We start from the raw sequence: 25,512 nt of genomic DNA, 5'->3' as shown, positions 1-25,512 counted from the left end.
ACCCATATTTTGCCAAGGTCATTTTTAGAATTCAACAAGTTTAGTTTTCCAAAAATAGCTGTACAAAACACACATATATAATATTAATCTATATATTTTCATGTGCAACATGCATTTCACAGCATGCCTGTGAATAGAAAAGTTTCTTTCAAGATAAAAGACAAGTCCAACATGAGAGACATTAAGTATTTGTTTATTTTTGACCAGCTGTCCACTCAGTACAGGTCCACAACCCACTTTTGGGTCCCGACCCACCAGTTGAGAATCATTGTTGTAAACTATACCTGGAAATAAAACTGATTCTAATAATGTATTATTTTATTGGTATAATAGTTTGAGATAAAAGACAGCAATGGTAAATAGTAGGTGATTATAAAATAATACAGAATAATTTTCACATCTAGTATAGTACAGCTGTAAATATTCTTTACATTGCACATTCGGAGATGAGCCAGTATTATGTATGTGAAGTATTTTATTTATAAGCCAATGGTATTCAGAGGTACAAGAGATAACTGAGCAATTTTGATAATTTAACTTTGATAACTTATGTAAAAGTGCAGACTTTTTTTTTTTTTTTTGCAATATGAAAATAAAATAAAATCTTGAAGTACACACCGTCTTTCTGGGCAAAATTTGTGAGGATGATAGGGCATCTATTAGTCTGTACTCAGGCACTTTTTGAATCCAGACCCAACAAGTGACAGGATACAAATAAAAAAGTACATTTAGACTTCAACATTTTTTAAATGTATTTCATAAAGCCGTCGTGCACAGTATTAACTCTTCAAATGGAAATCCCTGCCTTGCTTAAGGTCACGTTCAGACTTGTTGACGGTTTGAAATCCAGCTATGAGTTTCTTGTTTGTTAGACAACCTACAATGGCACTTAGGCCACAGCAACCACTGCAGGAGCCAAACATGATGTATGGATTTATAGACTCCGCCCACTCAGACACATTTCTTACAAATATGCAGAATTTATGATAGACATTTTTGTATAATTATAGACTTCACCTTTGTACATAGTCATTATGACTAACACAAGCTCTTGATGAAATTTTGTTAATATTTAAAAAATCTAAGAAAGTATACAAAACGAGTTGACTTGAACTCTTCTCTGGAAAAAGGCCTTTTCTGTTTAAGGCATCTTTTCCCGTCTAAAGGCTTGAATCGTCACTTCCAGCAAACCACAATGTTTGGATCATTTTCCAGCCGCTCGTCCAGCTCCTGGTGACTCGTCCCTGAAAGTTTGGAACAATTGTAAGCACACTTGGTTTTTCTGAGGTCAGTTATCTATTTCAGAAGAGCTGGAAAATATAATAGTGCCAGCAAGATTCATTTTGTCTTCTTTTTGAATAGTACGTTAAGTTGAGGTTTAGTTTATTCAGACAAGGAAATTTTTTATTTCCTGTCATGTTTCGAATGTCAACCGCCAGTCTTCAAAGGAACCATCCAAGGCAATTAGCAGAACTCCCCTGACGAAGATAAAAATTTCCTGAAAAACCTTGTCTGAATAAACGAAACCTCAACTTAAAGCTGCTATCTGGAGTTTCTGAGAAACATCTCGATGTCCCGCCCTAAACAGCATCACTTCCTCCCACTGCCTCTCCCAATCTACCAGAAGCCACGCCTCTACTTTTCTGCATGCCCATCACAGAACATAACAAGGTCGCATCGGGTTGCATTGATTTAGGTCTATGGGTCAGGTAAGAGCCAAAATCACATTTACCCGTTTGCTTTTGTGACGCGCGGCCTTGTTTTCGTGCACAGTTCTGCATTCACTTTGATTGACAGTCTAAAAAACAGGAAGTCAAAGCTAATTGGCTGGGCGCACTCGGCGATTGCTTCCCATTTGTATAGGGGTCTATAGGATGAAGGAGGGACTTATATACATTAATGTATATGAATGACCACCAGCAGTAGACCATAGTAAAAGACTAGTTAGGTATTTTTTCGCATTTCAAAAGAATCGTACGAAGACTGGCAGTTGACAGTCGAAACATGTCAGGAGATTAAAATTCCCAAAAAACCATGTCTGAATAAATCAAACCTCAACTTAACATACAGCTGGACAACGTACCTGTTTTGCAGCAGATCTCATCGTAACTGTGACAGCCTGTAAAGAGTCGAGGTGGACGGCTTCTCTCGTCTCGCATAACCTTCATCGGATACTTCTGCAACCGTCGGATCAGTGACTTCATCAGCCCGAACTGGATCAGCCTCCTGAAAGCAAACACATGACCATTGCCATGTCGCTCTGACCTCACATGTCAAGTGTTTGGACAAGATAATTGATCATGACCTCTCATCAACCCTTTGAAGCTGCAGAGAATAGCGAGAGCAAAGGTCCCGCACTGTGGTTCCTGGACTCAGACCACAGTACAGTTGGAACACATCCCTAAGACTGGCACGTTTTTGGCCTAATTGTGAGAGAATCAAATTTTTTTTGAATAAACAGATGAATACTACTAGCGTGTGGTTCTGTGACCCTTACTCACCCTGCTTAGTGACATAGCTAAGGCACTCTTCCTGAATGGACTTGTCATCTATGAGGCTCTGGACTTTGGGGGTAGTGCAGTACACGTTAGAATACTGCAAGAACGTAACAACACAACACATTTAGAACACGTGATACAAAAATTACAGCCGTAAACTCATCATTTCAGCAAGTTATTTTTGAATAATATGTTAAGGTTTCATTTATTCAGACAACTGTTTTTCAGGTAATTTACTTTGATCTCCTGACATGTTTCAACTGCCAGTCTTCTTCAGAGGTGTCTGCTGATCGCTTTGATGTTTGCTTGACTTCCATGTAATAACTCCAGCAAGATCTTTGTGTCTTCTTTTTGAATAATATGGAGCATATTATCAGAGGTGTTAAGAGTACTGATATAACCTTCTCAAGTAGAAGTACACCTAAGTCATACATAAAATACTGAAGTACAAGTCAGAAGTAGCTCAATTAAATAGTCCTCAAAGTAAAAGTTATTAGTTCCCTTACATACAGTAAACATCTCATGTATAAACTTAAAAAGGAAGAGACCAAATCTTGCACAATTGGAACTTAATTTATTTTCCACAAAGGCATCTGTTTAAAATAAAAGGTTTGTTAAAATGTATAAATCTTTTTTTTTTTTTAATAACCTCCATTCAATGCAGTTTTTGTGTTTTATACGTTTAATCTTATTAGTCGGCTATTGATTGTTGTCTGGTCATTTCATTTTATTGTAGTTTCACAATGTCTGTTGATTATTTTAAAACGAATTCAAAATTCAGCAGACACTTCTGAAGATGACTGGCCGTTGACAGTCGAAACATGTCAAGGGATCAAAGTAAATTTCCTGAAAAACAGTTGTCTGAATAAATGAAACCTTAACATATTAGCCTTAAACTCAATGCCACATTATTGTTAGGAAGCAAAATGCTCTTTGCTTACATATTACAATTCAAACTGGTTTAGCTTCACTGCATTCATTACTCTCTCAACACACTACAGAGGCAAAACTGTAGCAAAAAAAAAGTAAAAAAAATCCTGTTTTATAATTGTTTATTTACCTGGAATACTGACACCATCGTAACTACACCATAATACCTGAAAGGAAAGAAATAAGTGTATTTTAATTGCATGTTTAAAAGAAAAACACACAACATTACAGTGCAACACACAAGCAGCTGTGTTGCATGACATCACATCAACAGTAGCAAGGATGTAAATAACTTACTGACAAATAAAGACTAGATATGTCTCACACTCACGATCCAACTTTCACATGCACCGAGATGCTAAATATAGGTGAGCTCCCTGATGTTGAGTCTATACTTTTGAAAGATTACTGGCTGAAATATGTCAAGCTCAACAAAGAGCCATCAAGTGTTTTGCCATGAAACACAATTATGTTTGAGGCCAAAAAGCACCAAAACTAACAATATAAATTAGATTTGTATATCTTGACATTTTCAATAACTGAGTGAAGAGCATTGTTTGTAGTTAGGCAGCTTTTTAGCATTGGATTAGCAATGGTGCTATCATCTGGTCCACAAACAGACCTCAGTACATAATCTATCTATCTATAAATAAATACAAGGAACGTCTGCGTGTGTGTGTGTTTGTGGTCGACCTGAAAGTTTTTTGCCAGCATGCGCTTAGCCCTAGTTTGTGCATCCATTACTTTTGACGTATTTGGTGTTACTAAACGTTTATTTTATAATTAATCTGAACGCGGGTTAGACCAGACATGAGAGGGGGGAAGGGCGTCCGCATATTCTCTGGCTCTGTACTGTGAACACATGTTCGCAAAGTCCGTGTAAACATGCACATTTCTCTATGAACACAGCATCATAAACGCTGATATTTTCACCACGTGTTCAAAACCTAATGCGCACCTTGGATGTGTACATGCCGCACGCACACAGAGCCGTTTAGAGAGAGAGTTGCGATAACGGAAGTTCAAAATAGACTCGAATAGGTTCTGGAAGTTATTGGCGGGCAATGGCAGGTGCTGTGCTCAAAGCGAACAACGAAACATGCACATTTCTCCGCAAACAATCGCACCTTAGTTTTTTGAGTTTTTCCTTGCTGAAGGAGGGTCTAAGGACAGGGGATGACATTTATTATCCATTTGCTTATGCAAACATTGGTGCAAACCTTATTTATCAATTTATCACGCACGTGTCCTGTAGAATTATACCAGGGAAATCGCACACGCTATTTTACTTAGCATACCTCTTTATAACACTACAGAGTACAGTATATGTACACCTATTTGAACGTCCAACCTTCAAACACACACGCAGACGTTCCTTGTATTTATAGATAGATAGATAGATTATGTACTGAGATAATCATTTGCCTATAATTGGCCACTCTACTTAAGCTCCCACTATATGAATGAATACATACTTCTGACAAGGACTGTACTTGTGTTATTAATCTGAATTACAACACCAGTCAAAGATATTTCTTTGCAGTCTCGTTGATACTCACAGAAGATTCTGCACTGCAATACGAACTATATTCAGCTCCACATCTGCTTCAGCAGCAATTTTCTGAATGTGTCTGAATCCATCAATGAAGGGCAAGATCTACAGCATCAATAACAACATGTGGTTACAGGCCTGTAATACCCAGCACATTTTTAAGTAGTCCTTAATGCAGTGATAACACACTTATCTTACAGCTAAAATGGCTTTCTACATGGTTTAAGCCTCATTTGTACACATAGATTGATAGAAATAAATTGCAAGCCCCATTTCACCGCTCTTTACCTACTGTATCCTAGGAGATAGATGTTTATATGGGCCACATGTTTCTGAGAATCCCAACTTACCTGCTGAGTAGTTAGATCCCACTGAGATTTGATGAAGTGGTCTTTACACTGGGTAAAGACTGGCACATCGTACTCCTGGACGATGGGCGGGTCCTTACGGAGCTGAATCAGCTTTAAGTGGATGGTGTTGGATTCATCTATAGGCAAAAAAAACGGGAGAGGTTTCAAAAATGTTCTGTTTAACAATAATCAAACATAATGGTTCAAATCTACTCTTGCTTTTATCTTTTCTTTTTGAAGATTTTGGAACATTTAAAAACTCTTATTGATTCAATGCAATTTGACAGAATATTAATCTAACCAATACCCCCAGTATGTAACTGTTAAAGTGTAATATGGTTTAACTGGTTTGGTATACATAGCTTTAAAGCCAATGTAAACCTCATACAGATCAATACATTGAAAATCGCTTGCTTGAAAAAAGATGTAAAGGTTTATATTGCTGCTTAAAATTTGTTTTCATCTCCACTGTAATCACTTTTGAAATTTGCGCGCATTGCATTGTGGGATGTGGAGTCCTGTAAACGGATGCATTGAAGTGTTTTTCCTTAATTCTTTGCGGGATATCTTGTCATTCTTCACCAGATAAGGAGGACAGTGATTTGCTGTTGTTGGTTCCCGGTATAGTCTCCGTAATTGGATCGAATCGGATCTTTATGTGTACACATTAAAAATAAACATCCGCCATTGTTTTGGCATGACTTTCAGTCCGAGTCACTTTGGTGGAGTATTTGGGGAGCAAACACAAGAAATCACAGTAAGAAAAAAAAAAAAAAAAAACCTCTCTTTCTGCAATTTCAACCTTTTACATTTTTGTTTCAAGCAAATGATCTCCAAATAAATGATCAATTAGGCCTTCACTGTCCATGTCTGATATATAATAAAATGAAAATACTCCTACTTATGGGTAAGGTGCAGGCTCCTTTAGCATTAAGCTCCTCGAGCAGTGTTGACATGATGGGTAGGAGTTTCTGCTTGCTCTCCTCGTTGGATATAAAGCTGCTCTCCAGCTACAGCACAACAAGAAAGAATTAAAATCGTAACATGGCCACATGGATAAGAACAAGCCCAAGCCACTTTGCTTTGGTCCCTACCTCCAGAGTCGTAAGGTAACCAGACAGCTTTTTGACGACCGGCTCGAGGACACACGTGTTGGTCTGGGCGTCACACACTAGGCCGAGGTTAAACAGGAGGGCGTTTCTGCTGTACTTTTTATGTTCGATGCACACGGGACAGCCGATGAGCTTTTTTCCCATAGCAGTGCTACACACACACAAGCATGAAGGTGAGAAAGTTGAATCAATTTAACTGTAAACAAAAGGCATGTGCAAAACATAATGTAGAAGAAGAACGGGCGTCAGAGAACTTACACTGTTATTAATTTATTTTGAAGCTCTGGTTTGGTGATGATATAAACCTGAACCATGTCGAAGAGCTCCCTGGAAATATACTCCTCTGGCACCTGCAAAAACACAGAGATCAGATGAGAATGTTTCCCCCAAGAGAGACGCATAATACTGTTGGTTTCGTACAAAAAAAAAATCATTTTCCTATGGGCCGAAGTGTCCTTAGACAAGACACCAAGCCCTAAGTGGCTCCCAATGGCCGACTAGCTTCTAGCATGGCAGGTCTGTCCCAATGCTCTGTGTATCTGAGTGTGAATGAGTGAACTACTTTGGTGGTGAAAAACATCACAAGAAGATATATCAACAATGGTAGGAGTGGTACTGCATTAGTGCGGGGGTGAAGCATACCCTTCCATCCCTGCTACATCTGTGCCAATCGAACCTAAGTTTTCGACTGCAGGAGACACAGGTGTTCAAAATCGCATACTAACGTACTGTACGCTATAGTACACACTACACACTCAATGAGTACCAGTGTCACAGTCTGAGTTTGCCTCCGTACTGACATTCTCTTACAATCTCAGTGTGTGACTGCTACGTACTGAGATGTACCCGTGCTGGATTAGCCATGCACAAAGATTGCTTTACCGATTTAAAAAAAAAATGCTTAAAACATCAAATCAGTCAAGCATTAATAAAAAAATCGACAAATGATAAAAAAAGAAAAGATGATTGTCATGATGAGATTTATATGAATACAACAGCTTATTACTGTAAAGTTACATTCGGTAAACAGTTTTATATTGCATTGTATATTATAATCATGTTTTTTTGGAAAATAAATTACCCTGTTCACCGTGAAGAAGATGAACCTGTCTATCATTTCTTTGTGACGTTGGAATCTCTCCTGCCTCGTACATCGAACAGTTGTACATTTTTCCCCAAGAAAAGGAGCCATTCAGCACACATCATATAACATTAGCTTTGAAATTGAATTTTCAATCTTAGCATGGCGGAAGTAGCTAAACTTACAGCGGAACTAGCAAAAATGTATTTTCCGGTAGCGCGCATGCTCATAATCAATCTCAATACAAGATAAACTCAGACCGTGACACTGGTATATACTGTCTACTATATACTAGTAGTAGTAGTATGATTAGTATGGTGACCGCTCCCACTAAAGTATTGTTCCAAGTTTCCCAAAATGCATTTCAAACCTACAATGACAAAAATCAGAAGCACACTGAGGCTAAATATCTCTGTTAATTCACCATCTTTGAAAATTCTGAATACATTTTAAGCGATCAAGTAGAATAAGTGAAGTTGAATTGAATATCATCATGTGGTCATTTGATCCATGAATCTCACGGAAAACATATTTCAGAGATTTTTGGAGATCCGCCATTGTGCTAAAAAATGGGATGAACAGGGGATGTTTATCTTTTAGCTTGAAGCCGGTTCCAAGACGATTTGACATTCCGCATCATGCCCACCGTGCATACTTAGGAAATGTCCAGATATACTACACATCCGGGTATTTGTTGTGTACTCAATCTTTGCATACTATCTAATGTGAATGCACTACGTACTCACTTTGACATCAGATTTAGTTTGAGCAGTATCTTAGTATGTCATTTCGAACACAGCCATAGTCAATATCCAAATTGTCTCAATTGCTGCCAGAAAATATAAACATGCTAATACTGTTGGAAAAAGAACATGTCCATGTGTAAAATATGGGCTGTGTAGATCGTTCCAGTTTAATGTTTTAAAAAAATAAAAAAAAAACTTGCAAAGTTTATGCACAGACAGGAATATATTTTGAAGAATGACATAATGTGGTGTTAATTGTGGCACTTTAAATAGAAAACTGATCCTATTTATTATTATTACGATTAACAATACTATAAGTTTTGTTTGTTTGTTTTTTTTAACAATAACTTGGCTATACCAACAATATATTTATGCAAGTATGCTCAAAGTTAATCAAGTAAAAACATGGTTAATTTTCAATCTCAATTTCTTTTTTGTCGTTTTTTTTCACTTTTACAAAAATATCATCTCGTATCTTATCGTTATTTGTATATCGTCTGGCCACGTGAACTTCATATATCGTTCCACCTCTAGATGTCATCCTCGTGCCTGAACTCTGGATTCATTCTATTGTTTATTCTAAAATATGCATACTAAATTTCTGTTAAATAACCCAATAGACTACAATTGTCCAAATGTGGAGCCATGCTCTATAACAGCTACTGTATATCTGGCATTATCATTTAAAAAGTGTCCAAATACAATAGAAACACAAAAGTTTTACGGTTTTTTTTTTTTTAACTCTATTTTATATATCTTATTTAAATAATGTTGTGTCAAAAGGGCATTCAATTACAAAATATACAAGCATTATTTCATTTTTCTTCCAACTTCACACCAAAAATCATCGCACGTGTAAAACTGGAATCTCCTGGGCCACGTGTGGCCCGTTAACCGTATATTTGACACCACGTGATCTGTAACAACGTGCAGTGCACACACTCACCTGGTAGGTAATCTTTGGACCCAGAGTGGGATGAAACTCACTGAAAAACATGCACTCTATTCGGCTGTCCAAGCCCATGGTTGCTGAACGCTCCTACCTCACGATAACTTCATTGATTTAAAAATGTCCACCCTGTGTAAAGTTTACTACAAATGTAACAACGACCTACGCCGACTTTTAACGTTTTAAGGCTGACGACAAAAACAAGCACACACCGGGAACAACAATAATGGTGCCTTCACGAACACCTCGGAACTTCCTCCCGTTAATAGAAGTTTTCTTTTTTTTAAGAGTTGCATAAACTCGGAAAAAAAATAATAATAAAAAAATACAATTTACATACACTACAGGAAATATTTTGAAGGTGTGAAGTACGAGGATTGAAGTAAAAGTGGTAATCTTGACCTCTTGGGTCTTTGATAGACAGGATTCCTTACTGGGAGGCTTCCTGCCAGGATAAACAGGCAACATTACAAGCTTTTATAACATAAAAACTTTAACTTACTATTACTTACACTATCTGTTACGTATTTCGTGTCAATATAGCTTAAAATATTGTTCCTATTCGTGTCCACCTCATTGAGAGTTGTAATTATTCCTACTGTACGGCAATGCAACAGCATTCGCAATGATCAGTGTTGCGCGCCTGCGCCGCATGTATTTTACGTCACTTCTAGTCACGTGGCAGGGGAAATACAGTAAAGTGTTGACCTAAGATCCACTCTTGACACTTACATGCCTTTGTGTTCCACACAGTGCTGTAAACACCAGTGTGTGCTGATAAGATGGGGGAGGTTTTGTCGTGTTGCTGATATGTCATGAGCCAACAGCATGTGTGAGTGAATATGCGGTGTTTATGTTGACCATGTGGACCATGTGGAGAGGCTGCTGCACACAGCTTTTATGGACCAGAGCCAATGGAAAGGTAACATTCCAGACTGGATGAAAACTCACTGTCACTGTCTTTACTATGGGGAGAGATTTGTCTCAGAAATATAGCAACAATTTTCACATGTTTTTCAGTACACATGAAAAATAAATCTAAATGTAAAAGCTAAATCTAAATTTAAAAGTAAAATCTAAACCTAAATGTTAAATCGATTGCCAAGTATAAAGCTAAATGTTTTGAAATTATACAAAGTGGGCAGGTCAGCGCCAGCCGATAAACATTTCTAAACATTTAGCTGTACACTTGGCGACCAATTTAACATTTGGATTTATATTTACATTGAGCATTTATATTTCACATTTACATTTTGGTACTCAAACACAGAACAATAGTCAGCAACAGTAGGTATGAGGAAAAACTGCCCTGTTTATTATTAACCAATTGGTTACGTACATTTTAACCTTTAACATAATATCGACAATATTCTACAATTGAATAAAATAAATAAAAAATAAAATTATAAGACCCTGAAATGTCAGAGCACTTATATCGGAGATTTTAGACCCAGTCTGATATCGGACCAATATCTGATATCCATATTGGATCGGGACACACCTAGTTATAAGCACTTGCATGTTGTTGTGGGAAGCTCTTTAGCCATTAAAGTTGTTAGTTTTGTTTAATGAAACTTCATCTAAAATATCAGCATCAGTTTTTTTTTAAATTATTCATTATTTCTTGTTAATTCCAATACAAAATTCCTGTGAAAAGTTAATATTTTTGATTATTCCCAAAATTTGCCAGCATAAGTTCAAGTGGAAATTTACTGGAAATGTTTTGCCTATTTGCAACTCTTCATATTTATACTGATATCTAGCATTGAAGGTCTGGGAATGACGGTGAACTAGTTTGTATTGCAACATGCAGGTACGAAGACGGTGTAAAACACTGAAATCTAACATTTCCATCTACCCAACAATCCATCGTCAGCTTTTCTTTTGCTTATCCCTGCACTGTGTTAGGGAGTGGGAAAAATATTCTATTTGTATGTGTTGTATGTGAATGCTCTGAACAAAAGGCTTGTGTTTTAACACAGAGAAACAGACTACCAATATCATATAAATCTTGCTGTATAGGATGAATGATGTGTGGACGTACGTCTTTTCCTCTCAGTTCTATGTATATTTCTTTGTCCATCTGTGCTTTAAGAGCCCATTGAGCTGCCATGCTGTGCGTAGATGCAGCGCTCCGGCTTTACCTGCAGCCAGCATCACAGCACTGCAGGCAGTGGATCTGTGGAGGAGATGCTTTGAACAAAGAGGTGTGACAGAGCCTCGTATGTCCAGCCACTACATCATCGCTCATCTCCTCGGAGCAAAAACTGTGAGTTTTAGTCTGCAGCAACTACTAACCTCATGGCAATAACTGTAAGTATTGTCGCAAATGGCTCATTCCATGTTATTTCACATGGCCCAAATTCTGACAATTTTTCCGCGATTATTCAATAGGCACACTGTAAATTTCTAGTTTGATTGGATGAATACATTTTGAGATATGGCCAATTTAGTGAGGGGGGTATCTGTTGATTTTCAAGCGTTCTTATTTTTCTTCCATTTTCAGCCTCCAACAACTCAGGAACTACACCACATAGGAAACTAAAATTTGGTATAGTAATATAGCTCCACCTATTCTCTCAGAATATACAAAAACATCTGCTATACATCCTATCTGGTGGACATGTCAGCCCCTCAAATTTGGAAAAAGGTTTGTCGGGATTTGGGGCTGGAACATATTTGGGCCTTCAGTAAACAACTTAGCATTTGCCTCAGCGCCCTGTAATTTGATAAGTTTTGATCTATGTACATAGACTGTTCACATCACTAATGATTAGTCACATATATACATTGGTTCTTGGGTGATAGCCTATTGAAATCTGAAAAAAATACTTTTTTTTTTAAACAATTTTCTTTGGCCCATAACCGCATGTGGGAATGTAAGAAAAAAATCTGATCTCTGCTTTGTTTTATAGTAGGAATGTCCTGATCCAAATTTTTCACTTCTGATACGATACCGATATCGCAGCCTTGCGTATTGGCCGATACCAATATTGAACCGAAAACAGCATTAATCATACATACTAGGGATGTAACGATTCACTCAACTCCCGATACAATTCTCTCACGATTTATTTTACAAAATGGGACTGTAGAAAAATTATGACTGAAAAATATTCCTTAATTTTTTGGGGGGGGAAACTATAAAAAAAACTATACTGTTTTCCTTTTATTTTTCATTGTCAAAAGAATCCCTTGATAAACTATTCAAAACAATGCAATTTAACTAAAAATAAATCTTGAATGAAATAAATAAAGGAATAATACAAATGAAGAAGAAGCCTATTAATTTAAATTCTGGTTCTATAGTAAACAATGCAAAACTGCATAATAGTTCTTTTTTGAAGTGCAACTGAAAATGTATTTTGTGCCTTAACAATTGGACTTTAAAAAAAAAAAGTAATTTCACTGTATTTAGGTCAGATATTTGTTTGGACCAACAGAGGGCGCTGGTAACCCAGTGGTCGGTTGGCATGCAGATATCTTGCAGTGAAGAAGAGATGCTACGCTAGCAGACAGAGCTAATAGAAAAATAGAAGGCGGCCAGAAAGAAAGTATTGGCAGATTCCGCCCGCCGCCAACACTGCTGGATAGCGCTCTCTGCTGGTTAAAAAATACTGCGATTCAATTTTCACAGTATCGATGTGAATCGTGATACCTATGAATCGATTTTTAACTGCCTTACGATTATCCCTAAATCCTAATACATACTATATATATATGTGTATATATATATATATATGTATATATATTTTTAACATTTTTTTCCCCTTTCTCTTTTCTTTAATGAAAAAAAAATACTTATTTTGTAGTGTGGAATGTTAGAAAAGGCTTGACCAATGATGTTACTCAAACAGAGAACAATAGTCAGCAACAGTAGGTTTGAGAAAAAACTGACTTGATTTATTGTTAACCAGTTGGTTACATAATATCGACAGTATTCTACAATTGAATATAAAAATTTAAAAAAAAAATTCGGAAATTTGAATCTGTTTTCAGGCTAATATCGGATCGGGACACCTCTATTTTATAGTTATAGATGGTAGGTTACTCTTTCTTGGGATATAAAATATTATTTTCTCTATGCAACTTCTTCATTTTTATTTTGGACCCCAAATTTGAGGTATTTCACTGGTAAAAATCTCCAATTTCTTTGAGACCGAAGTGCGTGGGATGTCCTGAAAATGTGTTGACATGACATGGAATGACCCATATCTGTTTCTCTGCTTCATCCAGATACAAAGTCTGGAACAGGAGAAGTTGATTGAGTTTCTTAGCAGGGAACAAATGGAGCAGGTGTGGGAGCTCTGCACTAAACGTCTGTCCAGGCAAGTACAAGAATCCTGTTCTGAGTAGGTATCTGTCACGTTTTTGTGTGTATTTGCATAATGAAATGTCGGTTACAGGGTTCCTGTGCAGTACGTGATTGAAGAGTGGGACTTCAGAGATATAACGCTGAAGATGAAGCCACCTGTTTTCATCCCGAGACCGGAAACCGAGGTCGAAGAGCACCAAAGCAGACTGTTCATGTATTAAACGTGCCATAAGAACCAAACCATTGCTGACACAGACGTTTCCTATCCTCTCTGCAGGAGCTGGTTGAACTGGTGCTCACAGATCTGCAGACGACACCTGGAGTCGCAGTGATCGCAGACACTCAAAGGACGTTCATAGAAGTCGGATGTGGGTCTGGTGCTATTTCCCTTAGTCTGCTGAAGAGTCTGCCTCAGGTGAATTTCAACTTTCTAAGATGACATAGATATTGTGCCACGTTTCATTGAGAATTTCATTTGAAAACATCACCGTGTGGGAGGTTAGATCTGACACTTTATGGATGCCAGTCCATCACCGAGCTCATACACTACAATCCCATTCATTCACAATCTTTGTTGCAAAAGACTTAACAGACATGAAACCCCCTACAGTCATGGATGTAAGTGTTGGCACCCCTGGAACTTTTCCCGAATTTACACCATTTCTCCCAGAAATAGTTGCAATTACAATGGTTTTTTGTGTATTTGATTAAAAAAAACACAAAAAAGCAGAAGAATGCAGACAGTTTAAATAAAGTGGACCAGATAAAATTGTTGGCACCCTGTTAAAACTGGATAAATAATTTTTATTTCATGCATGTGATGCTTGTTTAAACTGAACTGTGGCAAGTATCAGGTGTTGGCAATATAGAAATCACACCTAAAGCCAGTTCCAATGTATAAAAGTTGACTCAACCTTTGTGTTGTTTGTCTGTGTGTGGCTACGTTCACTGTGTGACCCAAATCCCATATTTATGCCCATATGCGACCTGTATCAGATCTGTTAAAGACAGTCTGAATGGCACAATTCTCATTTTTTGAAATCCCACCCAGGTCACTTTCATTTGAGGTCCTAAATCCGATACGTACCTGATATAATTTTTGAAATACGACTGCAGTCAGTCTCGACGGTCCAAGCACTTTCTATCCGACTCCGAAGTCATCACCATCCAAACGCTCTGCTGTAGAAATATAGCAACCATCACACAGCAAACGGCTAGAGCGATGAACCTTACTCTCTTTTTCACTCTCCTTAAAGTTATGAGGTGCTGACTTCTGTTGGAAAGAACATTTCTCCAACACAGACACACAGTCCTACACTGGACACCTCCATATTTACTTCCATAAACACCGTACGTGTCTGTGGGGTCACGTCTCACCTCAGATCTCTTCTGTGCATGCGCGTCACTTCACGGTCACATTCTGTTCATACTCCAAACTGATTGAAGACTCATTTAATATGTAATATGAATGAATAGTTAGAATGGTGGATAAACATCCTTGAAATAAATGGATTTATCCACTGTTGTCAAAGGTCCATTTTTTTATTTTGTGTAAAATATTTTCTTTTTCCTTCTACTTTTTTGTGTTTTTTCAAATACACGTAAAGGAAATAAACATGTACAAAAACAACTATTTCTGGGAGAAATGGTGCATTTTGTGGAAAAATTCGAGGAGTGCCAATACGTTCGTCCATGACTGTATATATATATCTAAATTTAAACTGAATGCAATTTCTTGACATAGGACTCAAAGTAAATAAAACATTGCCTTAAATAATGTTTTTAGTGCAGCACAGCTGGAATTATGATCGAATGCTAATCTAATAGATCATAATCCACATGTGGAGTGACCAAAGACTTAAGTCAGTGATTTTTGCAAATCCTGGAGAGAGAAAAAAAAAAAAAATATATATATATATATACTGTATATATATATATATATATATATATATATTTATTATATGAGATGTTAGCGTTTACAGTATTGTTGTGTGTTTATGGTGTATTCAGATGCAGAGGACCAACTCTACCATGGTTAAAAATAAATAAATAGCATTTATAGCATATATACAGTATATTTGCATTAAGTGACTTATTTATTCCGTCCTGCATCACAAAGTGTGCACATATTATTAGTTATAGCCAAGTTTCATTTACATTAAATGAGCCATTTGCAAGTCACATTACAAGAGAATAGTATTGTGTTTGTGGAACACTCCAAGTTTGATTTGTTTAGTAGTTCAAATTAAAATACAGCTTTAAACAACATGTAACGTGTTGCAACAACAAAGGAAGGGAAGTCAGTTGCGTTGAATACACTTGAGTATTTGCTGATGGTGAAATGTTTACTTTTTTTTTTAGGACCAAATCTGGAATGTTTGTCAAACAAAAGGCACGTTTTTGCTTTTTTGTTGTTTTCGTATTTATTTTGTCTGCGGACTTTGCACATCGTCTTTGACAGAGTTGCATTCATAATAGCAAAATTTCATGGTTGTGGATAAAAAGTTGTAGTGTAGTACTTTATATATAAATTTAAAAAAATATCAAATTTATGAATAATTAGACCTCTTTTTCAAACAAATATTAAGGCAATTTGTATTGTGTAATTGTAACTAATCACAGAAACTCCATGAGGCCAGTTATGTAAATGAAATGAAAAAGAAAAATGTTTTTTTTTATTTTTATTGAGCGAGTCTGTTTCCTTTTCCCTCCAGCTTAAAGCAGTTGCATTGGATCAAAGTGTGGAGGCAGTAGATCTAACGTGGGAGAATGCATTAAGGTAGTAAATGTGCCACTGATTTACACCCATCGCTGAAAAGAATTCAGTTTTATAAGGTTTTTGGGTTTTTTTAGATGGTTATATTTGAATATAAAGCTTCTCTCCACAGGTTAGGGGTTCAAGACAGAATCAAGCTTCATAACATGGATATAATGAAAGGTCAGTCCTACTTTATTGGTTAAAGCATTTTTGAAGGTGTCTAGGATGATAAAGATATTATTATTATTTTTTTTTTTTTTTTACTGTTTTTCATCAGATGGAGAAGCTTTGTTGAGTATCTGTGACCCTGCTGTTGCATTGGTCAGTAATCCTCCATACCTGTTCTCTGACGACATGTCCACCTTGGAGCCTGAAATATTTAGGTACGGTAACTAAAACACTTTTCATTTTTTTACACCCTATAAAGAAAAATACCATTTAACTTCTAATTGTTTATTTAATATTGTAGACTTTGGTTCAATAAGACCTTCTTGTTTAAATATCTGCAACACTTTAACACTACAAGATTGTCGTAATATTTTGAGAATAAAGTTGTATTTTTATGAGAATAAAGTTGTAATTTTTTTAGATTAAAGTCAGAATATTTTGAGAATGGTTGTCATTTTTTGGAGAATAATTTGAAAAAAAACTCGTAATGGTATAGCGCTCAGAATTCCCTGTTGAAGTGAACGTAACTAACAGCGATAGCCCTGAAGTCGACCATTTCAGCCTGTTCCTCCTCCACAAAGGAGGCTATTTGCTCCAAAGCAGTCTGGTTCTTTAGTCACAACAAACGCAAATGTCTGCGTTTAAAGTCTTTGACCTGATAACGATGTGGTGACAATAATGGGTCAAAAGGCTCAGTATTTTGCCACGTGTGAAACCTAAAGGGAAATAATAATATCCCTAAATGCCCCACATTCTCCATAAAGCACGAGTGACCGAAACACAGAGAAGCACCTATTTGTATTTCAATCTTATTCTCAAAATATTATAACTTTAACCTCAAAATTTTACGACTTGAATTTTTAAATATTATGACTTTAATCTCGTAAAATTACAATTTCATTAAGATACAACTTAATTTAGTGCCCAGACTTTGATTTTTAATTTTAATGGGGCCCTAATACACCTAATGACCTTTAAAAACATTTCTGCAAAGTAGGGGTGTGAAGGAAAAAAAAAAAACAATTTCACGATATATCGCGATATTTTGGGTGCCGATTTTAAATGGATTTTTTTAATTTAAAAAATCAATTTAAAAAAAATTATTAGTTGTTTATTATATATTTAATCAATATTTTTTGTGTATCTGTGCAATGTTTCAGTGGTGGTTACAATGCTTTCATTGTGTTGCAATGGTTACTTGATGCACTTGATTTTATGATGGCAGTGTGTAATGCCTGCAATATTTATGTATGCACAGACATTTTATTTTCATATAATCTGTTCAGATCAGTGTTTAAACTGACACAATAGGATAAATTATATTGTTTTCTTATTTTTGTGCATTATCAGTAACTCAGGGTGATTTATCCTTAATGTTCTCACTTACAGTTGTTACAATGCCGTCATCATGTTGTCATGGTTACTTTGAGACTTCTACACAGTAGTTTCAGTGAAAAGAAACTTGTTGCACTTTATTTTATGATGACAGTGAGTGACACTGCATTTTCTTTTTTTCAGTGAAAATGTGCAAAAACACTAATAATAAATAATAAATAGGATGTTTTGAAGCAAATAGTTTTGACTCAATTTGTCCTCTGAATGATCAATATCTTAACAGCAACTTGATTTTTCATCTCTACGTTTAATTTTGATATTAACTTGGTAGAATATCGCGATAATACTGTATCGCGATACGTATCGTATTGCAACATCGTTGCCAATACTCACCCCTACTGCAAAGACACCACCAGTGCATTACAACTGGTTACCTGATTAAAAAACAGATGATTCCTGTTTCTTTACAGTCACAGATCACTATTAATTTTATGTATTGTAGAAACACTGATAGACTAAACAAAGAAAAACAATGTTGTGCAACATTCTGCAGCGATTTCCACCGTTTCAGCTTCAACAAAAGAAATGGTCACAGTTCACGCTTTTTAAAATTAAATTTCATTCGAAAACAATTTTCTTCAGTTGACCAAACATGATGTATTACTGAAGACAATGTAGTCTAAAATAAGTAAGCACTTAATGTATTCACTGGATGATTTTCAAATTGTAAAAATGAGCTTGAATTAATTATCGTCAGCTAATAATTCACTCACATTTGTGCACTCGTGTTCAGCTAATGCTACATCAATGGTTGCAGATACATTAACACAGGGGCCATTTTAGTTCAGGGGCCAAATATAGAAAAAACTATTTCCACACTAGTGTTCTTTTGCATTTCCATGTATAAATGATATAAAAGTATGAAGTATATATAATATCCAATCAATAGGTGACAGGTAGAGACTAAATGTATTTAATTTGGGGAAATATTGTCAGATTTTGGAAAACGTTGGTTTCTTTCAACAAATAGTAAAGAGTAAAAATGACTTCCATTGTGTTATACAAGCATGGGAAAACCGCTAACCCTCTCCAAATTTTTCATTGAATTTGAATTTAAATTCAATGAGTTTGTGACAAATTTAATGAAACTCAACTTGAATAACTGTAAAGTTCTACTTCCCAGAAAAAGCTGTTGAAATTTGTTTTTTAAAGTGTTTAGTGATCCCAATTTCTGCTTAATTTCATTAAATAATTCTCATGAAAAGTTTCTGTTTTTTGAACATAGCCAAAATTCCCATGCTTAAGTTCCCGTGAAAACAGAGTTTTCCACAACTAAATTATTTGGTCATTTACACTGTTTTTCTCAGCCCTTTTTACTTTCCCCTGAGGGCCAATTTGGATGTTTTAAAGGGCAGGATGAGTTTGACACTAAGTCATTGGAGTTCATCCCCTGCCTGATTACAAATGCTAAATGTAAACCATGGAATGAGTAAAATAAATCTAATCAGGGATAAGGTCACAGGTTGCAGTGATCCAGAGTCCATGTACACAGTTGGAGCTTCATGTGCAGGTCTGTGATGGAATCATGATATGTTGCTCTTTTATTTAAAAGTCTCAAACAAAGAACTTTAGTCAGCAGTAAAGGGTTTTATTACCACAGGTCACCATGACATTATTATCACCTTAAATAACGATGGATATTATCGTACCCGTCATTTATTTATTGTCTGTACCGACTGATCATGTGCACCCTGGATGCCAGTTTGTCACAGGAAAAACAATCCATGTGACAGAATCGTACCCACGCTCTCATTTTTTCAATATTGCATTTAAACCCACAAATGCAACAGAAAAGAATCGTCAAACCTGGCACAGAAAGCGCCACATGGCACACACACGACTAGAGTATATCTAAAGTTGCAGCATACTATCAGCAACGGTGTCCCGAGGGTGAAGGCTAGAGAGTGACGGTAAATGCCACGTGCTTTTAGTAGAAAATTCAATTAACCATTTCCTCTCATGCATCAGATTAAAACAACCCTGACTTTTATTGGAAACATAAACTCTTCACTTGTTTAGTTAAAACAGCTGCACGTGTTTTTACAAAAGCTCACGTTGGCTGACACCTTTTTTTTTTTTTAGGTGTAGATAGCCGTACTGAGTTAGAAATATGTGACATAAATGCATCTTTATAAAGATGGAAAAATTGGAGGTAAATTTAAAATGTATTTTGGGAACAAAATGCCAGTGCAGGATATATCCTTAATAGTAAAAAAAATATCTTCGGAAAATGTGCTTTGTTTTTGTTTATTTCCTTTTCTTAGATATGAGGATCACGCTGCCCTCGATGGAGGTGTGGACGGCCTCAAAGTGATCAAACAAATTTTGATGATAGCTCCACAGATTTTGTTAAATCATGGGTAAGAGGCTCCAGCTACATAGAACCAATGTACACACACACACACACACATACATACAGACGAATCCATGTGGTTTGATTTCTAACAGAGCGAGCAGCTTGTCACAAGAACAGCATGTTCTGAAAAACACATGGATCATGTTGCCTCTTTAATGAGTCGGCTATCTGAAAGACTTACAGTGAATACAGACGTTTGCCACTGCTCCCCCCCCTTTTTCAAGGTCACTCCAGATAATCCTATCTTGCTGATAATTAAAGTTTAATCTGTTTTCTGGTGTTTTCCGTGCAGCCGTGTTTACTTAGAGGTGGAACCCAGGCACCCGCCGCTCATTCGACAGTGGGTGGAGGTGAACGTGGAAGAGCTGCGGTACATAGAAACAAGGCACGACATCACCGGCAGGTCTGTGTCAAAGCACTCTTTGTGCGTCTTCAAATGTCACATGCAGGAGCTTCACATGGTGTTGGATTTACAGTAACATCATGTAATTCAGGAGCAATTTGACACCACTTTTTTTTCTTTCTCTATAACCAGATTTAAAAGAAAAAATACTTAATAAATATAAATATAATGATTAAGAGTACAGCAATGTAAAGCATATTAAAATAAAAGGGGACCTATGTGTGTATTTTAAGTAATTATATTTATATGTATTCAAAATGCTGCTTAACTTTGTCCTTTTGTTCCTGTAACATTGTCATTTATAATGTAAAACCACTAACAGACACATTTTTTCTTTCTCAGGCCACGATTCTGCATCCTTCAGAGAGAGGAGTCATGAATGACGAGCTAGATCTGCACTAAAAAAACAAGATCCTATTACATCGGCTTTAGCCGTGTTCACCACTTGCAAACCCTCCTTAAGCACTGAGCGCGCGCACACACACACACTGATTCAAACCTCTAAATCACAATCTCCGCCATCTCACACAATGTCCTCCTCACTTGTTGTACTTTTTTTAATCTGATAGATTTTGCCATCCCACCCCGCATGGCAATAAAAAACGGTGTGCATGGCACAAAAGCAGGCTCAAAGCTGAAGGTAATTACCGAGGCTTTTCCTGGAAGCCTCCCTCTCAGAATCTCACCCTCCTCCCAGGAATCATTCAGTAATTCTCTGAATCCACTGATGAACGGTCCTCCCCTTTGCTTGTCCACTAGCTGACTGAGATGCAGGCTGGAGGCATTGTTGAGCAGAAAAAAAACAAAACAAAAAAAAAAAAAAGCGCACGGAATGGTTTTCACTTCCCTACACAGTTGACGTTTTGTCTCACACGCACACACACACATACAGACACACATACAAAAAGCTCGAAGGTCATGTCTTTTCCCCTTTAAGGTGATTTCAAAGAAAAATATTCCATATCTGAAATCCACATAGCAACGTGTTATGAATGTTATTGTGATGGAGTTAATCTTTTTAGAGTGAAAAATGCTTGTTTTTCCCCCAAAATGGATAAGCAAGGAGGAGAATCGCAACTTTTAGGATTCCAGTTGATTTTAATAGAAAAATGTACACATGTAAAAGGTACAAAAATGCTTTGCTGGGAAAAAATGAAATGATGTAGAAGAGGTCTTGATGGAATCAGCTTGTACATGTATTGTTTGTTTTTTTTTTATGAACAGCATGTACACTGAGGACAGATGATGGTGAAAAAAAACCTGGAGATATTCCATATCTGCCATAAAATAAGTTTTACAAAACTCATTTCTCTCACAAGTCGTCATTTATCATAAAAAACAAAAAAAGACACTTCAGCTTTTGCTGAGTTTGTGCATTTTTTTTTTTTTTTTTTTTTTTACTCAGCACTGTTACGCGCCTGCGTCCACAGCTTCGGGGACTGACCTTGTTGCCTCTGCAGCAGTGGCGTCTTTTCACAGGAATAGTGTACGTACGTACGTGCTGAACAGTTTACTTTGTCAAAGCATGGACCCAATGAGGGCCTCTCATACTTTAAAGGGATAGTCCTGTACGTAACGTAGCAGAGGCCTTGGGAGTGGTAGCTGGTGAACACAGTCCGTGTGTCTGTTTATCACTAAGCGCGTGAGGTGCTGCAGAGATGGAAGGCTCTGGGGTTTGTACACGGCCCGCTTCAGTTTCAGTACCAAAGAGTTCTCCTGAACCTGTTGTTGAGACACTTTCGAGGGAGCCTCCTCCTCCTCCACCTTTCCCCCCTCTGTTCTCCGCTCTGGTCCCATGTAGTGCTGCACCAAACTGGGCACATTGGGGAAGGAGGACAGGATGGGTCTGGTTGGGGAGCAGGAGTCCAGTGTGAACTGGGCTGCACTGTAATGGATGCGAATGCTGGTTGGGCCGAGCACAGTCCTGACAGATAGTGTCAGCATGTAGAGCGGATGGCTGCTGTCCCGTATCAGGAAAGCTCCCTCGGAGGCCTCTTGTAGTGCAGCGTGGGCCTGAGCTGCCGTTACAGCTCCCCAGTACCATCCTACACACACAGATTCCTCCATATTAGTCACTGAATACCTCCAAACACAAAGGAATGACTCTCTGAATGAGCAGGGAGTTTTATCTGCCTCCATAAACATATGAAACATTCCTGGTGCTCTTACCTGAATTTTCCAAATAGCAGAAATTGCTAGCAATAGCTCGCAGGTCCTTAGTGGGGTCCCACAAAGGGCTTTGAAGGCCAGGAGGAGGTGTGGTTCCTGCCCGCATGCCCCTTGGGGCTTCAGTGGTGGGCAAAGCAGGGAGAAGATTCTGAGGCCTGGAAAATAAAACCAAAAGATAGTCTTTAGTGATGTATAATAAACCGAAAAAGGGATACAAACAAACGGAATATGTCATTTAAACTTTTGTTTAGTTTTAATGCACATAGTTGTACACACATTTCTGTTGTTTACACTGAGGTACAAGTAGTAGCATTGTTTATTTTAGAGATCATATAAATACATTCACTGATATTTATTTTGAGGGTGAAAAAAAAGATATTGCATAAGTTAATCATTTATTATGTATTTTATCACTTACAGAAAACTGAACAAAAGGTTAAAAAAAATATGGGTGTTTTACTTAGATTTTTTTGTAATTCATGAAATAGTATGTTTTCATGTGTGAAAATGCATCTTAACCTGAGTTTTTGGTTAAGAAAGATGTGATTTGGCTGCTGCACTATGCAATGCATACTTTATCCATGTTCATTTTAATTCACAGAACAAAATGTCCTGCTTTTTTTTTTTTTTTTTTTCATCTGAGTCCAACTAGAAATTGGCAAAGTGCTTTGGTTTCATAAATCTTTGCGTGGGTTTCTGATGTCGCTTATGTGAACTGTGAGGAAACAATAAGACAAAAAGAAGTGAACTCACCCAGGTACACAAAGAATCATGCTATATCCGGGATCTTCTTGGCTTACAAATCCCTTTTCCGTGGTTAAAGAGTACAGACCACGAACCAATTCTGATGAATACAGCGTTCAGTGGTAGAAAAACAGTCTGTAATTCCGGGTTACACAGACATGGTTTACGCAGAAAACCGGACAAAAAGCGCTCCTCGATCCACGCAGCCTCCGTAAGTGTGGTTTAGTATTAAAAATGAGGCATAAAATGAAGCAGGAATCAGTCTCTCTGGGTTCAGAGTCGATGTGAAGTCCGTGGAGTGTGTTTACGATAGCGTTGGATCCAAACGTGTGAAGCACTGAGTGTAAAGGCTCGGCTTTTAAAATTTACCATTTCCTAGAAGTCTATTCTGAGAACTGAGCGGAGCACCGGTCGCTGTGACGTCACTGAGCCCGCACCAACCAGCGCGCACCGCTCGGCTCGTGCTCTCCGTGGCTCGGCTGTCTCCGCTGCTCCCACGACTACGGACTTGGCTTGTTTACATGTATCGTTGCGTGAAATTCCCCCGACCTCACCGAACCGAAGGTTTTTAACGGGTGCGCCTGTGTCCGTCCGGCGGTGTCCGCTTCCGTCCCCGGGCTCCCTGTGAACCCGTCGCTCTCTCGCGCTCCCAGGAAGCGCGCGCTCGGTTCTGCCTAGCCGCTTTCCAGGAACTATGAGCGAGCTTGACTCCGCCCCCCGTCGGGTGGCCCCGGCCGAGCATTCATTCTGGGAATTCACCGCCTCAACATTAAAGATAAAGGGAATGCGGGCAAGCGGTTTCCAGTAATAAAGATTTTCCTCGATCCCGCCGGAAAAACACGGCGAGAGTTTTTCTCAGAAGCCTCGAGTGATTTCGTTTTAGCCAACACGTTATTAAAGCAGGAATAAAAGCTGAAAGGTTGTGAATCTAGTTGTTGTTGTTGGAGTGGAGGCGATGTCGTGTCAGCTCATGTTTGTTGTGAACAGCTTTGTCTGATGAAGGAAATGTGGCTTTACACTCGTATTTATCCTTAATTTGTCCTCCTTGGTGGTTTTTCATTAAGGAGAGTTCAACTTTTTTCAGTTTACACAGTTTTTACACCTATTCAAGGAGCTTTTGATTTCGTTCATGTTCACGAGTATAGGCCTACATGCACTGAGCGACATTGAATAATTATAACGATGTACACTTGACAGTATATACAAATAAAATATAGAACTACACAAATAAGCAGATAGTGAAAGGAGTGTAAATGTATATGGATTGCTGGCAAAATGAGAGTTTCAGTAGGGATTGATGAGAACACAACAACAACAAAGCAGAGGTGTTGAAAAATGTCATCTTATTTCTGTTAATGCAACATAAATACTATTTAGTTTGATTAAGAAACCCACATTTCTCCACCAGAAGATCACACTTTTTAAGTTTTAAGTCAACAAAGAGAAATATGAAATACAAGTTAAAAACAAAACAATTGTACTGCATCATTTGTTTTGTGAATATATCCTGATGCAAATGGGGTTTTAATTTCTTCTACATTATGTTGCTATTCTTGGAGGCTAAATGTTCTATACTTAGCTCAGCATTTGGTGTCAAAATGCCAACGTTTAACACGTATTCGATTTCCCATCTTTCATGAAATGTCTGTTTTTGGACATTTGGGATCATCTTTTGATTTTTGTCAAATCCACGCGTCAAAAAAATTGCAAGACGCAGATGTTGAAACACTTGAATATAGTTGACGTCACTTTGCGGATCAAAAAATAAAAATCGAGATGTATTGTTCACAAGATGACAGCGCTGTTGTTGGGCTCGAGCAGGGTGAAGAGAAGGGGGTTCAGCACACAGCCCTGAGGTGAACCAGGGCTGAGGATCAAGGGGGAGTCTGGGTCATCCAAGGACTCTGGTTCGGATACCGGGTCACAATCCCAGCGATCCACACACTTGCTGATGTATCCGAGGATCTCAAATGTATAAATCTCTAA

At 37.5% G+C, this 25,512-nt stretch overlaps 3 protein-coding genes across 5 annotated transcripts; 1 reads left to right on the top strand and 2 right to left on the bottom strand.

The window, feature by feature from the left end:
• Positions 1-300: 300 nt before the first annotated feature.
• Positions 301-14,832, bottom strand: nprl2 (NPR2 like, GATOR1 complex subunit). Of its 2 annotated transcripts, none has more exons than XM_028446237.1 (11): positions 14,621-14,832; positions 6,701-6,792; positions 6,425-6,593; positions 6,232-6,340; positions 5,331-5,467; positions 4,988-5,085; positions 3,559-3,595; positions 2,502-2,595; positions 2,306-2,423; positions 2,084-2,226; positions 301-1,244 (listed from the first exon to the last, which is right to left on the bottom strand). In XM_028446237.1, the coding sequence occupies exons 2-11, from the start codon at positions 6,754-6,756 to the stop codon at positions 1,177-1,179; spliced, it is 1,029 nt and encodes a 342-aa protein (XP_028302038.1). In that variant the 5' UTR covers positions 6,757-6,792; positions 14,621-14,832; the 3' UTR covers positions 301-1,176. The 2 variants fall into 2 exon arrangements, with proteins under 2 accessions (XP_028302038.1, XP_028302037.1); XM_028446236.1 differs by lacking the exon at positions 14,621-14,832 and adding an exon at positions 9,216-9,472.
• Positions 9,878-21,478, top strand: hemk1 (HemK methyltransferase family member 1). 2 transcript variants are annotated; one of them, XM_028446239.1, is made up of 11 exons: positions 9,878-10,140; positions 11,314-11,487; positions 13,455-13,546; positions 13,625-13,718; positions 13,811-13,948; positions 16,248-16,312; positions 16,422-16,471; positions 16,569-16,674; positions 20,119-20,214; positions 20,503-20,613; positions 20,956-21,478. In XM_028446239.1, the coding sequence occupies exons 1-11, from the start codon at positions 10,072-10,074 to the stop codon at positions 20,990-20,992; spliced, it is 1,032 nt and encodes a 343-aa protein (XP_028302040.1). In that variant the 5' UTR covers positions 9,878-10,071; the 3' UTR covers positions 20,993-21,478. The 2 variants fall into 2 exon arrangements, with proteins under 2 accessions (XP_028302040.1, XP_028302039.1); XM_028446238.1 differs by lacking the exon at positions 20,956-21,478 and having other exon boundaries at positions 20,503-20,736.
• Positions 21,479-21,810: 332 nt separating this feature from the next.
• On the bottom strand, positions 21,811-24,227 carry cisha (cytokine inducible SH2-containing protein a). The gene is made up of 3 exons (XM_028446240.1): positions 23,536-24,227; positions 22,783-22,937; positions 21,811-22,658 (listed from the first exon to the last, which is right to left on the bottom strand). The coding sequence occupies exons 1-3, from the start codon at positions 23,553-23,555 to the stop codon at positions 22,159-22,161; spliced, it is 675 nt and encodes a 224-aa protein (XP_028302041.1). The 5' UTR covers positions 23,556-24,227; the 3' UTR covers positions 21,811-22,158.
• Positions 24,228-25,512: the final 1,285 nt, after the last annotated feature.

The sequence above is a fragment of the Gouania willdenowi genome, chromosome 5 (genome assembly GCF_900634775.1).
Source record: "Gouania willdenowi chromosome 5, fGouWil2.1, whole genome shotgun sequence".
Taxonomy (NCBI): Eukaryota; Metazoa; Chordata; class Actinopteri; order Blenniiformes; family Gobiesocidae; genus Gouania; species Gouania willdenowi.
The sequence above is the reverse complement of the archived record's forward strand: the minus strand, read 5'-3'. Positions and strand labels throughout refer to the sequence as shown.

Coding starts and splice junctions, on each gene's coding strand:
- nprl2 (XM_028446236.1), bottom strand. CDS start 9,293: ATGGGCTTGGACAGCCGAATAGAGTGCATGTTTTTCAGTGAGTTTCAT. Junction 6,594..6,700: donor CAAAATAAATTAATAACAGT/GTAAGTTCTCTG, acceptor GTGTGTGTGTAG/CACTGCTATGGGAAAAAAGC. Junction 2,424..2,501: donor TAGCTATGTCACTAAGCAGG/GTGAGTAAGGGT, acceptor TCTCACAATTAG/GCCAAAAACGTGCCAGTCTT.
- hemk1 (XM_028446238.1), top strand. CDS start 10,072: ATGTTGACCATGTGGACCATGTGGAGAGGCTGCTGCACACAGCTTTTA. Junction 11,488..13,454: donor ATCTCCTCGGAGCAAAAACT/GTGAGTTTTAGT, acceptor TGCTTCATCCAG/ATACAAAGTCTGGAACAGGA. Junction 16,675..20,118: donor TTGGAGCCTGAAATATTTAG/GTACGGTAACTA, acceptor TCCTTTTCTTAG/ATATGAGGATCACGCTGCCC.
- cisha (XM_028446240.1), bottom strand. CDS start 23,555: ATGATTCTTTGTGTACCTGG. Junction 22,938..23,535: donor ATGATTCTTTGTGTACCTGG/GTGAGTTCACTT, acceptor TTTATTTTCCAG/GCCTCAGAATCTTCTCCCTG. Junction 22,659..22,782: donor CTGCTATTTGGAAAATTCAG/GTAAGAGCACCA, acceptor CTGTGTGTGTAG/GATGGTACTGGGGAGCTGTA.